General features: G+C 44.3%; 1 protein-coding gene across 2 annotated transcripts in view; it reads left to right on the top strand.

Annotated features, from left to right (window-relative positions):
• Positions 1-17,726, top strand: part of RUNX1 (RUNX family transcription factor 1) — a 242,881-nt gene that overhangs the window by 176,329 nt on the left and 48,826 nt on the right. For both annotated transcript variants that reach the window (XM_057696964.1, XM_057696965.1), the window contains one exon: positions 1,252-1,356. In XM_057696964.1, the coding sequence (XP_057552947.1) occupies positions 1,252-1,356 (105 nt within the window). The remainder of the gene's footprint in view (positions 1-1,251; positions 1,357-17,726) is intronic.

Raw genomic sequence — 17,726 nt, 5'->3', positions numbered from 1 at the left:
GGCGGGGGGCAGGCACACACCTACACATGGAGATGGCCCTGGGATTTCATCTCAAAAATACAATCAGAGTTAAAAGTGACATTGTATGTAACGCATGAACTCCCTCATTTTGCAAACCAGGAAGCTGAGATCTGGAGAGGTCAAATATTTCTACAGGAACTTAAATCTTCTACCTCTCTTGTAGGAAGAGCTGTGCCTCTCTCTCTCTTTCTCTCTCTCTCTCTCACATACTCACACACCTTTGAATACCATGTGTCAGATGCTGTTTTAATGATTTTACTCATATTAACTCATTTAACCTCTCCCCAAATCCTACAAGGTTGGAAGAGTTGTCAGTACCCATCTTCCAGGTACACTGAGGCACAGGGAGGGCTAGTGGCTTGCCAAAGTTCAGCTAGCCAGAATTGAAACCCAGAGAACATTCTCTGAACCACTTAGCCAAGAAGAAATGCTTTTAGATAACTAATGTATTTCTATATTAATACTTTTATTATAAATTATATTTTTAAAAAAATTATTAAAAGCATTGCATTCGACATGCAATGAAGACATGCTTGTGTTTTTTAAGTATGTATAAAATGCTTAGATGGAAGTTCATGTGCGTATTTATACTAAAAGTTGCCACTAAATCTCAATCTGTCAATTATATATCCTTAAATCCATTTATTGGCTATAAATTTTGTCTGGCCAATCCCAAGAGTGCCTATAATAACATCTGGCATAATCAAAATAATATTGAAAATCAACCAGCAATTAGTATTTTTAAAATTCAGAGAGAATCATTCCAATTTAGCCCAGCCTCAGACTTAGGGATTCTATCTTTCCTAATCGTTGGAGGTACAAACACCGTTAGAGGGGAAAGATGGAAATGGTTTCTTTTCCTCCTTCTGCCCTGAGCTTATTAACAGGGAGGACATGGGGGCAAGGAGCCAATAGCTGCCAATCTGCTCCTAGGTTCCTGGGGTCTCAATCTGAAAGAAAACACATCTGAATCTCTCTTGATCCTGTGTTATTAATAACTAGATGAAAGCCACGGGACTAAGGGAAGTGTCACATCTAGATAACATGGGTGTATATTCCAAAATTTAAGCAAAGCCAAACTCAAAGGAGTATTGGAAAAATCAGTAACGTGTGCTGAAGCCCTGCCCCCTTTCCAGTTTGAGGGTTGGAAAGCATCAGTTAATTTTGAATTACCCAGCAGATATATTCAGGCCATCACCTCATTCTTTGCTCTCTTTTGTGTTCTAACAGGGAAAAGCTTCACTCTGACCATCACCGTCTTCACAAACCCACCACAAGTTGCCACCTACCACAGAGCCATCAAAATCACAGTGGATGGACCCCGAGAACCTCGAAGTAAGTGGGCCCCCTCGGGGCTGGCACCACCCCCACCCCACACCACCCCACCCCCAGCTGGTAGACTCCGGCACCAGGGACCATGTCTCAGAATCCCTGTGCTCGATCAGCGTTGCTCAGATGTGGCTTAAACCTCTGCCGTAGGGGACTGTCAGACCCCTGCAGAGAGGAATAATTTTCCTTTTGACACTCTCACTCCTCAAAGGTTGTCTCTGAGCACTGGGCTCTTTTTTGGAAGCATCTTTCCTTTTGGAGGGCAAAAGGAAATCAGGCTGACTCAAGTGGATGTTAGAATCATTTTGGGACTGTGTGGGACTAGGGACCAAATACGTGGTAAAGTTCAAGGGAAGACTGGCCAGGCGCGGAGGTGGCCAAAAAAGACCAGAGGGTCAGAGTGGACCACAAGGGGCTGATTACCATCCATGCTGGGCTGTTATTCATTTGGAGGCTGGAGATGAAATCTACGAAAATGACCCTTTTCTTTCTGTGTCACAGATCAAAATCTTATTACAGGATTGTTTAAAATAGAGAATGGGAAGGGGGAAGAGTGCCTGGGGGAAAACCAGTAAATATAGAAAGATGGTACCAAAAAAATAGCTCCTGTGAGGAAAGCTTTTTAAAAAAAGGAGTGGGGTTGTTTAGTCTGCAGAAAAATGTCTTCACGGTGACTTAATGACTATCTTTGAGTAAACACAAGAGTAACACTCTTTTTCAGAACCACACCCTTCCCTGGGATGGAGGCTGGGTTCCAGCCCAGCGGGGTGACCCCGCCCAGCATCTGCGTGTCTCCTAACCATGTCAGGTCCCCGGTGGAAAATTAATATTCTCTGTTCTCAGGGTAGGGGTGGGGGGGTCAAAATAGGGCTCCCTACCCTGCCAGTAAGTTGAGATGCAGGGATGACAGGTCGTAAAAAGAAGTGGTTAAGAATTTGGGTTCTGGGGCAAACAAGTGGAGTTCCAGTTGAGGCACTTAAGCCTTCAGGAAGTTATGGAGCCTCTTTAAACCTCAGTTTCCTCATCTGTAAAGTGGGAATAATAATGAGAGCTTCTCTATCAGCTGGAATGAGACAATGCTGTGTGTCTGGCATAGAGAATGAATTCAGGAAATGCCAGCAGAGCCTCCCTGCCTGCCTGTGTCTCTCACTGCTGCTCCTTCCTGCCCCCCACCCCCACTCCCCACCAGTCCTCCAGAGGATCTGCCTGGTGCCTGAGGGGGCCCTAAAATTGCCTCTCGGGCGCGGCTCTCTGCAGGTCATCCTGTGAGCACCACAGCTCGTGGCAGTCTTTCCTACCGTCCTGGGCACAGCCTTCTGGCGTCCTGATCACCCACTAGAACCATCCTGGCTGCCGCCCCAGCCTTCCCCATACCCCAGAATGGGCAGAAAGAAGCACCATGCCCACCAGGGACACCCTCCCCCCCAGGACATGGTGTCCCTTCACCATCTCCTTGGTGCCGTTTGCCTGCTTCGTGACTCCTGTTATTTCTGACCTCATTTCCCCTGGCAGATTTTTGTCTTTAAGCACCTGGAGGTATTCTGGTCATGTCCAGACTCAGGAAACCCTGGGACTTGGTAGCATCCCCTGATTCCAATTTCTGTGTGAAAAGCAAACCACAGGCTCAGAAACACACAGTTCCAACCAAACCCAACTTCGTAAGTTTCCAAGTAGGAACAGCAAATTGAAGATTCCTAGTGACCCTGCATTAAACATAACAGACACACCACGCAGGCGCCTTGGTGCTTGCAGAGGACCAAAGAGGGAGGAGGCTCAGATTACAGCAGGCATGGGGTTGGGGGGCAGGCAGTTGTGAGGTGTCAGGCAATTGACCTTGAGGGTAATTAAACTTCCAGAAAGACTCATACAGGAGGCTGTAGAATCCCTATCTTTAAAAATAGAAGCAGGGAAGTGGGGAGAGGCAAGATAGAGATAGGAGGTTAAGAGATACAAACTGCTATGTATAAAATAAATAAGATACAAGGACATATAGTACAACAGGGACTATAACCAATATTTTATAGTAACTATAAATGGAATATAACCTTTAAAAATTGTGAATCACTATGTTACACACCTGAAACATATAATATTATTGTACATCAACTGTACCTCAATAAAAAAAATTTTTTAAATAAAAATAGAAGCAGTAGCCATCTCTGGGACAGTTCAATGGCAGACCTGCCAGAAGGAAGAAGCTTAAACCAGGTGACCCCTCCATATACCTTCCAGCTGCCCGTCTTCTCTTATGCATAAAAACGGGCAGTTTTTGCCCCACAGCCAGTATTTCCTGTACCATTCAAAGAACTAATGGCGGTTGAGCTTCAGAAAACAAATGATGGCCTCTTGGATTTTTAAGAACTGGGGAAAAATAGGCGATTGTAATGGCCCTCCTGTATATACAGTTGACTCTGCTTCCTGCTGTTTTATGACTTAAGAAAACAGTCATTATTGGGAAGGGCTTTTTGAGCAGACAGAAGAGATTTGCTCCAAAGAGGCACCCATTTTTACAGAGTCTTTCCTGACAAATGGAATTGGGGGTCTAGGGAAAAATTAACTTAAAAGCAAATTAAGTTAAATGAATACGTAGAAGTATACTATAAGGAGGTGTTACGTGCCCAGGTAGATAGTCTCCATTTCACAAGGGACTTCTAGAAAAAAGTCAAATACACAGTCTCTCAGGGTGACTCAAGTAATGCAGACTTTCCACTCTCCAAGGCAAGGCAGGCCTTTAGCGTGCTGTTTTCTTATTATTACCTGGATGTCTTGATTCAGGGTGGGAACTACTTCTTTTTGATGAAGCTCTGCTCACAGCCACTTTTTTTTTTTTAATGAGAAAGTTAACAGAATTCTTTCTCCCAGCTTTACTGAGATGTCACTGGCTTATAACATTGTATAAGTTTTAAGGCTTACAACACGATTATTTGATATATGCCTACATTGCGAAATGATTACCCCAATGAGATTAGTTAACACATCTATCACATCCTATAGTGACAGTTTGTTTGTGTGTGTTGAGAACTTCTAAGATCTATCGTCTTAGCAGTTTTCAAATATATAATGCAGTATTGTTAACACATTATTGACTGGAGGATTTTTGTAGAAACTAACGCCTGTGGCCGTAATATGTCTCTGGTTAAAAATGTGTTAACTCTAGTCCATGTTGTACATTAGGTCCCCAGAACTTTTTCATCTTATAGCTGGAAGTTTGTACCCTTTGACCCATTTTCCCCACCCCCAACCCCGGGCAACCACCAATCTACTCTCTGTTTCTGTGAGTTTGTTTTGTTTTAGATTCCACACATAAGTGAGATCATGTGCTATTTGTCTTTCTCTGTTTGGCTTATTTCACTTCACATAATGCCCTCGAGGTCTATGCATGTTGCAAATGGTAAATGGCTGCTGCAAATGGTAGATGGCAGGTTTTCTTTTTTATGCCTGAATACTATTCCTGTGTGTGTGTGTGTGTGTGTGTGTGTGTGTGTGTGTGTGTGAGAGAGATTTTTTTCTTCATTGTCTGTTGATAGACACTTTGGTTGTTACCATGTCTTGACTGTGTGACATTCTTCCTAATGCAATTTTAAGAGAGGTCATTGCACATACATCAGTATGCCCAGGTAGTGTCAAATCTGTGGTTTAATAAGACCTCCCAAGTCCCTTCTATCATTATTACGGTGCTATGAATTCTGGGTGATTCTGGCAAAATGGTCCCAGCATTGCCAAGTCGAATAGTTTTGAAAAGTTCTTTTGTTTCATGAAATCAATGACTATGAGAGCTAAAAGGGACCTGAGAGAGCCTCCAGGGCTGATTGCCTTATGGGTAAGGGAAAGCAGGCCCAGAGAAATGAAACGGTCTGCTTGGGTTGGAAAGAAATAGTTGGTGATGAAACCAGAATTAGAATGAGGAGCTCCTGAAGTTAATCCTGTACTCGTATCCCTGCATCTGTCCGTCCATGCATTCAGCTCCCCACCCATACCGTACCGTCTACACATCATCTATTCTAGACTCTCTGACCCAACCTCCGTATCCTCATTTTTGAAATGAAGCGTATATGACTTACATGACTTCTCACATTTGTCCCACCTCCAAGATTGTCTAGAAAGGGCAATTGTCAGCACCTGATTGCAGGCATGGAGCCTTGAACTTAAAGCATTTGTGCAAAAACAGGAAGGAAAGCTTATCTCATTCAACCTGCCAGTCAGGTCATTAAGAAAAGGACAAAGAATGAAGGAACATGCCACAGCTAGTCTGCTGGCCAGGCCAATGGGATAACTTGATGTTTCCCAATCAGTTTCCTGGTTTTCAGTGGTGAAGTTGTAGCAAAAAGATATCTTCCAAAGAGAATTGAAAATGCTTTTCATTTCAGATGATTACTTGCCCTTTAACAGAAACTGACCTGCCTCTTAGTGAGTCAAAACTTGTTTTTCCCACATTCCACAGGATTATTTTTACATCTCAGATTAATAGAGAAATTATTAATTGTTGAAAAATTAAATGCATTATGGAGAAAGAACACCATCAGAAGGTATCTTCTGCTGGGATCACTTCTTGCAAGTGGCAATGCGGGATCTGTTTTCCGTTTGTAGGTAGAACATTTAGAAGCTTGTCAACATATTAAAAGATAGTCTTCTCTTTAAGCATGAAAGATAGAGTGAAAGGAGTTTTCAAGAAAAGGATATTTGAGATTGTTTTTATTTTTTTATTTTTTTTTTACTATTTCAGGGGATCTAATGGAAAACTCTAGCTCTCAGCCCATGTGTCTGTAATTTAGCCCGTGTGTCTGTAATATGATAATATCGAGATACCAAAGCATATTCTCTGCAGGTATTTCACTAAATAATTTGAATGTGTGAATTAACCCAGTGCTGTAGAGGAAGATATTTTACTAATGAGGGGCGGAGGAGCAGTTGGGACCCCAACTACTGACCCAGTGGTAGAGGCGGGGCAGGGCTGGGGGTGGTGCAGATCCTAGTAGTGTGAACTGTGGATTGGACAGTCATTCTGATGGCAAGAGCCATCACCTGGCTGGCCGGGTATCCGTTACATCTGGAACATTGAGTAACTAATTAAAAATTGAAAAGGTTTGTAAAACAAATATTGGCCATTTCTGGGACAACTTATGCCCTCGGGTTAAAGGAGCCCATCACAGTAACAGTTGTGTCTGAGCTCTTGAGGTTCGGAATAACGGAGAGCTAGGTGGAGCCGTTACTTAAAAACTTTGGAATATGCTACTTTCCGGAGCACTAGCCTTCTTGCCAACTAACTATAATACTTTTTTATGGAGAGTTATAGTTAAAGTAAGACAATTTACAGTAGGCTTAACCCCCCATCACTGAATTGCTTTGTTAAGGACTTTGTTGAGATTACGTCACACGAATATAATTTTCTTCTATGATGTTGAATGTAAATAGCATACCTGTAATATATATCGAGAGAGAAGACACAGGATGTTTGTTTATGACGAATATGTTTCAAGTGAAAAAGAGGAGTGCATGACAGGCACCTATAGACTTATGGTGACAGTGGACCTAAAAACGTTTGAAATCAAGTTTGTCCAGAAAAGTCTAGGATGAGCGGAAATGTTTATGGATTGCTCTGGTGAGTCACTAACACGCAGTTCTCTTTTAAAATGTTATTTTCTCTTAATAATAAAAACACCTAATAATAATAACAATACCTAACACTCAGATAGTGCTAATTGTTTGCCCAACACTGTTCAAAGTACTGCATATACCTTAATTGAAATAATTTTTGCAAGATCAGGTAAGGAAATTGACACAGAGAAATCCAGTCCCTCACCCAAGGTCACACAGTAAGCCAGAAACGAAGCGGTCCAGATACTGCAGTCCACAGACGCCAGTCTGTTTTTAAGAACTACACTGACTGCTACTTGAGCTTTATTGTATTGAAATTTCTGTGCAGAAGTTTTTTTATTAGAAGAGCTTATCAATAAAATTCTGGTTCAAATACAGTTTTCTTGGAGAAAGCAGAGCCTCATAGCCTCGGCAGTCGTCATTTTTGTACTGATGGGATGGAATCAGCGTTTTCCCTGAGGCGGGGCTGCAGTGAAATGTACCAGCCACGCCATCACACGTGCCGACTGTTGGTTCCGTGTCTGTCACCAGGGTCTGCTTGGGGGCCCGGCATCAATGGGGACTTGAAGCAGGGATGGCGCCCAACATACACCTCTCCCTCCAGTGCAGGCAGGCAGGAAAGATGTGTAATGTGACCGTCCAAGTCCATTTCCCCCTTCGGCAAGGAGCTTCCTGGAGGGCCCACGTGCACAGTGTGCAGCCTGTTAGGAGGATGCAGATTTGTATCATCCTTTGCTCCTGACTTGTTAGTGGAATGCCAGACGGTGTTCCAGATTTGTGACCTCAGGATTGTAATTATCAATCCCCAATCACTTTGTTTGCTGGGAATTGCTTCAAACAAGTCCTCTCAGTAATGAACAATGATCTACTTAACCCCCTTTTTCTGGATTCTTCAAACGTCGAATTTGGACTTTTGTTCTTTCTAGGTGAAATCACGATCCCCAAGAGAAAAGGAAATAATTCCTTCTTCCATCTCACCCATATACAAAGTAGGAGACAGAGGGTCAAAGAGGCAGAATGTTTTACTTATATTCCTCCTCCCCACTGTGAAAGGCAGTGCGGTGCTAAGGTGGACATTCTGGGGTGACTTCCACTGGTGCTATAACCCCCACTGTGCTAAGCTCCCCAACTATCTGGTGACTTGTCAAAAGCAGTTTTTAAAGCGCTAATAATCCTGCCTAAATGTTTCCAATGAATTTTAGAATGTCTTCCTGGTGGTTATACTTCATAGCATCAAACTAGAACACGAAGAATTTTATATACGTAAAGACTTCCATGACCCTTGAGTTTTTAGCGAACTTATCCAGGCTAAGGTAAGGAAGGGTCCCTTGGACAAGGGGGGTGTAAGAGGACCCTGGAGGGAGTAAGCGTCTGCCCCTGAAGCAGTGATAACCCCCCTCATTAGCTCTCCTGAGACCTGGGCAGACCTATGACTTCTTGATAACAAGCCCTGTCTTATACAGAAGTCACCAAGATTGTTTAAATGGCATTTGTATTGCTACAGAAAGGAAGGAAAAATATTTCCTTCCGGGTACCAATAAGAACCCAAAGAAATGATCTAGGTACCATCTCAGTCTCACATAGCGGGCAGGGGGGAGAGAAGAAACATGGAATGAATCTTTCTTGTACTTGGAGTATAATTTCTTTACAATGTTAATTTCTGCCATACAATGAAGTAAATCAGCTGTATGTATACATATATCCCCTCCCTCTTGGACCTCCCTCTCCCCCCAGCCCACCCATCTAGGTCATCACAGAGCACCTAGCTGAGGTCCCTATGCTAAACAGCAGGTTCCCACTAGCTATTTATTTTAAACATGGTAGTATATTTATGTCAAACCTCATCTCCCAGTTCATCCCACCCTCCCTTCCCCACCCCCTGTGTCCACACATCCGTTCTCTATGTCTGCGTTTCTATTCCTGCCCTGCAAATAGGTTCATCTGTACCACTTTTCCTAGATTCCACATATTTGCATTAAGATACGATATTTGTTTTTCTCTTTCTGACTTACTTCACTCTGTATGACAGACTCTAGGTCCATCCACAACTCCACAAATGACCTAATTTCATTTGTTTTTGTGTAGGACTAATCTTCAACTGTGACTTTGACTATCTCTTCCCATCCGGACCATTGCAAACCCACATCGCTATTTTAAACGCCACACCAGTGAAGTCAAGATCTAAGCTAACATATCACAGTCCTTGTTAGAATTTAGTATATGAAGTGCTAAAAGAAAAAAACAAATCTTGTCTGCATTTAGGCTTCCGTCTCTTAATCTTAAAACATGTATAAAGGTTTCTAGATCCCGACCTGGGGGAACCTGGGTTTCAGACTGGCGCCACCAGGCCAGTGGGTGTGAACTGGGGCAATTATCTTAAGTACTTTCTCCTCACTTTCCTCTCTGTCCAACCAGGCAATGGGACGAGATAATCTCTAAATTAGTTCCCACTGAAGGGATAACAAAATATCATCAGAAAAACAGAAGCTATGAGCTCCCCCACAAGCAGCGCCCCTTAGAGGATGACCCCCGTGGGCTGCCTTCCACGGGGGCCGCATCCTTCATCACGTCAGACATACCCATATGCACCCAGCTCCTATGTTAGATGTTTCTTTTCGCTGTAAATTTTTGAACGGCTTTTATCATTTGGTGTTGAAATTATCTGAAATTAACTTACCTCATTTAATTTCCTGCAGCACTAATTTCACTGCCATCAACATCGTGGTTATTATTAGGTTGAGATCCCCATTTGGGCCCTTGCTGACTGTGTGGGTGACCATAGCTGGGGGGAGCAGGGGGGGCGTGCTGGCCCGGCTGAGCCTCCGTAAAACAAGGACAGGGGCTGTACGAGCCTCAAGGGTCAGGGAGGATGAACGCGACAGTCTCAGTAGAACATTTTGAACCAGTGCCTGGCACACAGTGTTCAGGAGATGGAACAGTTATTTGCCTTGAGTCTTGGAATCCTCTGGAAATGAGAAAACTCTAAACAGAAAAGATCTGTGATTCCTAAGTTTAAAAATTCATGACGTTGCCATAATGTTTCATTTTTTTAAGACTTAATTAAACATTTATAAATTTTGATTTTTCTTTTCAGTTTTCCTTTTGTATTTAGACACAGTAAAATTTCTTTTCTGGCATTTTTATGGACCCTTGAAACACTCCAGGCACCGTTCCTAAGTCCCTCATGGGCACATGGTTTGCCCCCAAAGGTTGAACTTTGTGAAAAACTCAGGGGGAAAAAAAACCTGCCTGAGTAACTTAGAAAGTATTTGAGGTCTAACACGTGGGTCCTTTCAGATATATGCATAACACAGCTTGGGAGAGGCTCTTCCACATCGTTTTAGAAAACTGCCACGAAATGTGCCAGAGTTTCTTGGGGTCCAAATTCTCGTACCAGAAGCATGCAGCTCACCTCGGGGGAGCGTCTGAACTCGTTAGTCGTAGCCAAGGTTTGCGGGCGCAGAAAGCACTCGGCCACTCTCCGAGTTTCCTAAACCAGTGTGTCTGTCTAGATCTGCCCTGGATTTTTTGGATTTTTCTTCTTTGGTATGTGTTTGGTAGGGCTTCTCTTCATTTCCCCCTGAGACATTCAGCGGCCCCTTTCAATGAGGATGCTGTCGCCTTTCACTATCGGAGACCCTTCTGGGCATGCGCGATGCCTCTGCTGCCTGCACACTTTGTGACCTGATGGAGCAGCCTCTGACCTGGGATGCTTGGGGAGCTGCTCGCTGAGGTCCGTGCTGCCATCTAGTTGCAGTTTGGGAAGCACCTAAGCCACAGCGTTGGAACCCTAGGTGCCATCTCTGTGTGCGAAACTCTCCCTGCCTGGGGGTGGGGAGGCGGGGGATAGACCCACAGCTTGCAGGTGGATTGCTGTCGTCACAGCGCATTATAATGTGTCTGCTTGTCAGCTCTGGAGTGGACTTAGATTTTTTTTTTTATACTCTAACCACGTTCTATTTTTTATTTTTCAAAAAAAAAAAAAAAAAACTCTCCTTGAGTTTTCGCAAAGGTTTATATCTGTTTCCTTCAGAGCGTGCAGCTAAGAAAGGCATTGGTGAGAATTGGATTCAGTGGGTCTGATAGATCTCCACCACCACCAAAAAAACAAAACAAAACAGGTTACGTTTGAGTAAGTTAAGTAAAACTACCCCTTTGCACTAGATCTGTGTTTAAGTTCGTTTGAGCTAGCTTGCAATTTCTGTTTTCTCCCATCCTTTCCATGTTCTTTTCCTTTATAAACAATTTGTTTTAAAGGTTTGCTTTTTTGCTATGAAAAGTTGACACTAAAGAAGGGGTAGATTAAGTATAATCTATTACTGGGCATTACAGCTGTATTATCAGACACATCACAAACACTGACATTGGATGTGAAATGCCTTTTTCGTGCTGTGAGTTATACGTGGTCTATTTACAGTGAGTTCTTTGTGCAAGTAACTTATGCATTGTCACTGGGAAAATTCCCAATAGCCAAGCCAAATATTCTGGCTATACATTTGTAGATGAAAGCCAAGGTAAAAAACATTTAAGTACCCAAAGCAAAGTTCTTTTCTGTTTTCCCTTTTTTAAGGAACACAGTTGAATTAATCTGCCAACTCCCTAGACCCCTATAAAGTAACTTAATGGCAATACATTACTTTGGTACTTACACAATTTACGTATACTCAGGTTCCATTAAAGCAAGTATTGACTGAAACTCCGCCTGTTATTGAATCTTTCAGTGTACTTTCATACACTGATCAAATGCTTGATCTCAACAAGCATGTGAGATCCCATTTGTTTTTGCTTTTGTTTTTGTTCACCATGGCTTAGAAGGCAGCCTTGAGGTCATTTGAGTTAAAAAGCAAATATTTGAAATAACTAAGCTCTTAAGAACTATATACATTTATGGCCCTTTTTGGATTTGTTCCTGGTGTCACCTTATTTTTACTTACCTCTGAAGTGGATTTATGATATTTCCAATTCACTCATTTTAAAGAGCTAAGGAGAAACACCCGTAGTCACATCTTGTCATTCATTCCCTGAATTGCTAACAGGGCATAGCCCTGAGTTTCAGAAACAAAGCTGAGAGTTCTGAGCCTGAGGGAGTGAGAGAGAAGTTTGGAGCTGGACCAACCTGGCCTCACATCTGAACCCTGCTGCTTGCTAACTGTGCATCATTTCCCTATCTGTAGAATGGGCTTGTGACGTTTACCTTGCTGTGGGACGTGAGGATTAAATGAGGCAATCTGGGCGGCAGGCTGGAGTGATGGTTGGCAGCCCGGCTAGAGAATGGACTGCTTGATTCAAGATCAAGCCTCCACTGTGATCAGATTAGCCTCCCCAAGCTCAGCCTTGTCAGGTGTAACACCAGGGAGATGATGTCCCCATCTTGGGGGATTCTTGTGCCAACTCAGTTAAGTAACACATGGGATAACACACGGTGCCTGGCACAGAGGTGCCCTTTAAATAGTAGCTGTCATTATTAAAGCACATGCCTTGGACGCAGGTGGGTCCCCTTCCCCCACCGTGGAAGCAACTGGAATTCTGCCCAAGTGGGGGGCCAAATACTTGCCATTGCCAAGTTATTTTTTTTTAACGTTTTATTTTGTATTGGAGTATAGCCCATCAACGGTGTTGTGATAGTTTCAGGTGCACAGCAAAGCGACTCAGCCATGCATATACACGTATCCATTCTCCCCCAGACTCCCCTCCCATCCAGGCTGCCACATAACATTGAGCAGACTTCCCTGTGCTACAGAGTAGGTCCTTGTTGGTTATCCATTTTATCCATTTTAAACACAGCAGTGTGTACACGTTAATCCCATACTCCCTAATACATATATATTCTTTTTCCTAAGATATATATATATATTTTTTAATCACTGCAGACTGAACTCTCAGGATACAATATAGTAAGGGCTTTTTTTCTCTTTTTCCTCCCACCCTACCTATTATTAACCCCAAATACTGAATTACTGAGCCAACTTTACCAATTTACTCCTTACTGAAGCAAAACTAAGTTCACCATATTGCCCTGCTTCCTTGGGAAGAGGCTGTCTTTTCCCAAAGATTTTTATTGAAATGTAGTTGTTGCTTAACTGAACATCCTGCTGTGTGATCTGCCAAGACTCTTAGCATCTAGAAGCTCCCACTGAGTCATCTATAAGGTGGGGATAATTATATGAACTCTAATGTATAGGATTGCTTTGGGTGAATTGAGATAATAGATATCGAGGTGCTTTGTAAACGGTCCATCAGATAATAGAAATATATAGATATGTAATTAGATAGAAAAACAATCATAGGAAATTTTATTATTGTTGTGTACATTATACAAAAATCTCAGGGATCTTAAAATAAAATAATTATTGGCTTCTTGAAGGTACATTTCATCTCATCCTGTCTTCCAGGACCGATGAGAAGAAAACCATAGAGAAAAAAAAAAGGAGATTTAAATCAGCCCCACTGTGAGTCCATACTTTTAGAAACTTTGCCTTTTGCCATTAGGATATCTTAATATTTTCTTTCCTACTGTTACACACCTTTTAAGCATTTTGGAAACAAACAAAAGACAATCTGGACAGATTAGAGAACTGAGTTTTATTTTAATATCTATTTCTTTTCTGAAACCAAATACAGTTTTACCTCTCCGGCTATATTATTTCATTTTCTTTCCATGAAAGGCTTAGGAAGAGTTACAAAGATTGTAGTGCAGCTTGCTGAGTCCTTCTTTCTTTCTTTTTTTTTTTTTCACATGTGGCTTTTTATATATGCTGCTTGCCTGAGATTTCTGGATTAGATTGCAGGGAGGTGAAATATTACACCGTTGAGCTTTCATGCCAGTTTCCCAAGAGTCAAAACCTTCAGCTGCTGCGAGGTGGGAACCTTGCAAGGCTCCGGAGGTCGGCTTGGCTTGCTGTCCTGTTCATTTGTGGACATGCTGCTGGGAAGCAGGCTGGGAAGAGAAACTCGTTCTATTCCTTGGGTGATTCAGCTGGTCTCAAAATAAATAAGTAGCCGAGTGCAGGGAGAAAGAACTGGAAACTGCTGAAATTTGAGTCTCCGGGGCTGGGCCACTCTCGGAGCCGCTCTATTGAGCTGTAAGAGGAATCTTGAGCCCTGGGCAAGGGAGAGGCGGCCCTGTGGAAAGACCGCTGGGAGCCGTAGATCCCGGCCCCGGCTGGCTCTGCAAAGCTGAGCAGCCCACATCCCCTCTCAGAGCCTCAGATTCCTCATCTGCAGAACAAGAGAGAGAGAGGATTTGATGGTTTTAAGATCCTTATCAGCTTCTAAAAGTAAGATTCAATGTCTGTAGGAGCATTTGAACCCTCCCACCCCCAACCCCACCCAACACCAGGTTAGGTGCATCACCTAACCTGGAGAAGGAGAGTCCAGGCTTTGCAGCCAGCCCGCCAAGCTGGGGAGACAGATCCGGGCCTGAGAAGATGGGTGAGGACCAGGTGGAAGGAGGGGGGAGGGTGCAGCTGCTCACACCCCAAGCAGGGGAAACAAATAGATAAAGGTCCACCCAGAGTGACATGCCGTAAGGAGAGGAGATCATCCTGACTAGATTCCCCATGACTTTGGCATCATTTAAAAAAAGAAAAAAGAAAAGAAAGAAAGGAAGGAAAAAGAAAAAAAAAAAAAAATCCTTATACCCACAAAGTGCTCAATTGTGCAAGCTACAGAGCCCCAACCTGGCCAAATTCCGGAAGCTGGCTGGCTGGAGACCTCAGTATTAATTCCTCAGCCAATTTAAAAAAGATGGTTTGAGTCCTGTTGACCTAATTGTTGGATGTTTCTGAGTGAGGCTGCCTCCCTCCTTTGCCTCCTCGCAGTATTATGGGTTGTTCTTCACTACCTGCCCTACCTATCTTCACAATCTAGCCGCAAACAGCTTGGGTTGACCACACCACTTCCCTATTGAAAGTTAATACTGTTTGACTCATTCTGTGTTACTAACCTGAAGCCAAAGAAAACAAGCCAGAGAATAACCGGCTTGTACGGAGCTTGGAAAGCTCTCAGAGGCCCTGCTTTCAAAATCCTATACAGTAGCTTTACTATATCTCTCGGCTGCAGCTGCAAAGAAAATGAAGGAAGCAGAAGTAGTTTAAAAGAAAAAAATGTTGGGGGTGGGGAAGAGACAGGGACGGGAGTGGGGTAGGGGCCCCTCAGGCTGGGAAAACACAAAGCATAACCTCCAGTTTACGAGGGTGCCCTCACCCAGTAGAGGCTGTGCTTTCACACACCAGAGTATTCATACAGAAGAGGGACTGTTGACAGAGTTAAAAGGAGAAAAAGTTCAAAACATTGGTTGGAAAGGCAGTTCTCCTATTGCATTTGCAGCAGAGCAGGGAAGCTGGTCCCACCAAGCCAGCCTTCCAGGGGCAGAGTCCCAAGGTAAAGACAGAAGGAGGAAGGCCTATCGCTCTTTAATCTGGAAAGGATTTGGACAGGAGAATGGTGCCTGGGTTTTGGAGGGAGGTATCGGCAGCCTTCCTGTCCTTCACTCCAGAACTGGCTCAGATGCGGTCATCAGGGTGAATGGGGGGCACTTATGAGTTGGAATAAATAGAACTTTCCCTCCCAACATTACCTGACAAGCAGTGGGACCAACATTTTTATCACCTTGCTATGATTCTTTGGGAGTCCCAGACAGAGCACCACTGCCCATGCAAGTAACTGAGGGGGGAGGACCCCCTCCCCCACAAATTTTCCTTTTCAGCTATTTGTGGGCAACAGTGGATAAATGTTAGCCTGAGTGAGGCCATCATCCCCAAAATAATCTCCCAGCTTTTTCTCTGGATGGCGTGAGGTAGGGATAATGGCCTGTTAAAAACAACTACTAGTTACTATTGGTTTTCTTACTAGCAAGTGCTCAGGAGCTATGAGTGGCCAGAGGACCACTGTCCTTTGGTACCAGCAAGGGCCTACTTAGCCATCTATTAGAAGACCTGGGCTGGGACTTTGGCTGACCCCTTGGTCTCCTGCTGCCATGAGGCCAGCCCAGAACCCAGTGGGCATTTGTGACATGAGAGGAGATGGGAATAACATGCTGCTCCCCCGCCCCTCTGCCGCTGCTGGGAAAGCCCCCAGGGACCAAACAGGAGGGCTTTTAGGAATGGGAGGGAATTTTTCCTTACCCTCTGTTAAAAACACAGAGGAATAGAGCATCCTGCACACTGCTGGATGTGCATCCCAGAGTAAGTCTAGCCCAGGAGGGGGATGTTTATTCACGTATGCATTCATCCATCACTCATTCATTCATCCAGCATTGACTGGGGCACCACCCAACCTCCAAAGGGCCCTCTGTTTACCACAGCCCTGTCTGCACAGGCTTGGGGCCTCTGTCTTTTATGCGTGGTGTGTGAGGGTGCAGGAGGGGCGTGGAGACCCACAGGGGCATCGGAACACCTTGGGGGGGACCAGGAATGCCCAGGCAGCTCAATGTTGCAGGTGGAGCCCATGAAAGTCAGGGATGGATGGTGCTCTCCTTTCCCCCAGGCCTTGCCTGTGCTCCCAGGGCTAGGACTGCTGAGGACCTGGACTCCAAAGCCAGGTCAAAGCCACAGGGAGCGTTTCCTCTCAACTTGACCCCTGCCTCACCACCAAACCGTACTCTTCCAAAGTCACCTCCCACCCACAGAGCTTGTCCTTGGGGGGCAGGAGCCACTTGGATCCACGTGACCAACAGCTACCGCTCCTGGATTACTTTTTATTATCCTCCCAGGGGGTTTTCTAGAAACAGTCCCTTCACCGAGGATGGGCTGACAATACTTGGAATCACAAGCTTGTAGAGGAGAAAAATCTTGCACTTGTAAGCTGTCTGCACCCTCCACGGAGTTTGCCTCTGCTGCCCCCGCAGAGGGCTACCTCTTCTCAGGAGCAAAAGAAACCAGGCGGGTTCTCCGTCCTAACCTACAATTACCTCCTTAGTCACCAGACAGAAACAGGAGGTAACCCATGGTGACCGATGACTACAGATTCTGACTCCTCTGCTTTTAGGGAGGCCCAGGTCTCCAGAAGCTCACACAGAGGAGCTACGAACTCCACTGCCTGTTACCACGAGCCTGGAACTTCAGGGAACTCAGTTTTGTTTCTGTTTTTGTCCCGTGAATTTTGAAGGCAAGGTTCACAGAGGGATGGAGGGGGTGGGCCCTGTGTGGCCCTTTGGCCTGAAGTCTGGGTTACTTGTTGTTCTTGCTCTGGCCCCAGCTAGCTTCGCTCTACACTTCACCATGGCTTTCTACTTTCCTTTCATGCTTTGCTCTAGAAGTTATGTCTCAGCTCATGTCTAGAGGGACATGGGACACTGCGTGTGTGTGTGTGTGTGTGTGTGTGTGTGTGTGTGTGTACTCTCTCCAACAACACAAGGAAGCTGTAGCAGTACCTTGCTTATGTGAGGGTGCTACTCTGCACAAAAGGCCTTTTACCCATTCCTTTTTATCTTTTTGTGTGATGAAAGAAAAAAAAATAGAGAAGACAGGTTTTATGGACTATTCAAATTCTCATGAGACAACTCTCCGTGAAACTCTCTATGTTCAGTGATGATATTTTTTCCTCCCCAAGCAGTTTTCCTGAGCCCTCTAGTTCTGCTCCAGCTGAAAACTTTAGTTCAAATTTCCTTTGCCCCCAATAAGTTCTACTTGCCTACCATCTAATAGAGGACAATTGGTTGGCACCAGCGTTCAGCCCGTCAGTCGGTCACCTCAGTGGACATTTAGTGAGCCTACTGTGTGTCAGGTACTCGTCTACACACTGGGGATACAGCTGTGAAGAAAAGAGACAAACTCTCCCTC

This window comes from Hippopotamus amphibius, chromosome 10 (genome assembly GCF_030028045.1).
Source record: "Hippopotamus amphibius kiboko isolate mHipAmp2 chromosome 10, mHipAmp2.hap2, whole genome shotgun sequence".
In the NCBI taxonomy this organism is placed as follows: Eukaryota; Metazoa; Chordata; class Mammalia; order Artiodactyla; family Hippopotamidae; genus Hippopotamus; species Hippopotamus amphibius.
This window is presented reverse-complemented; position numbering and strand designations above follow the sequence as displayed.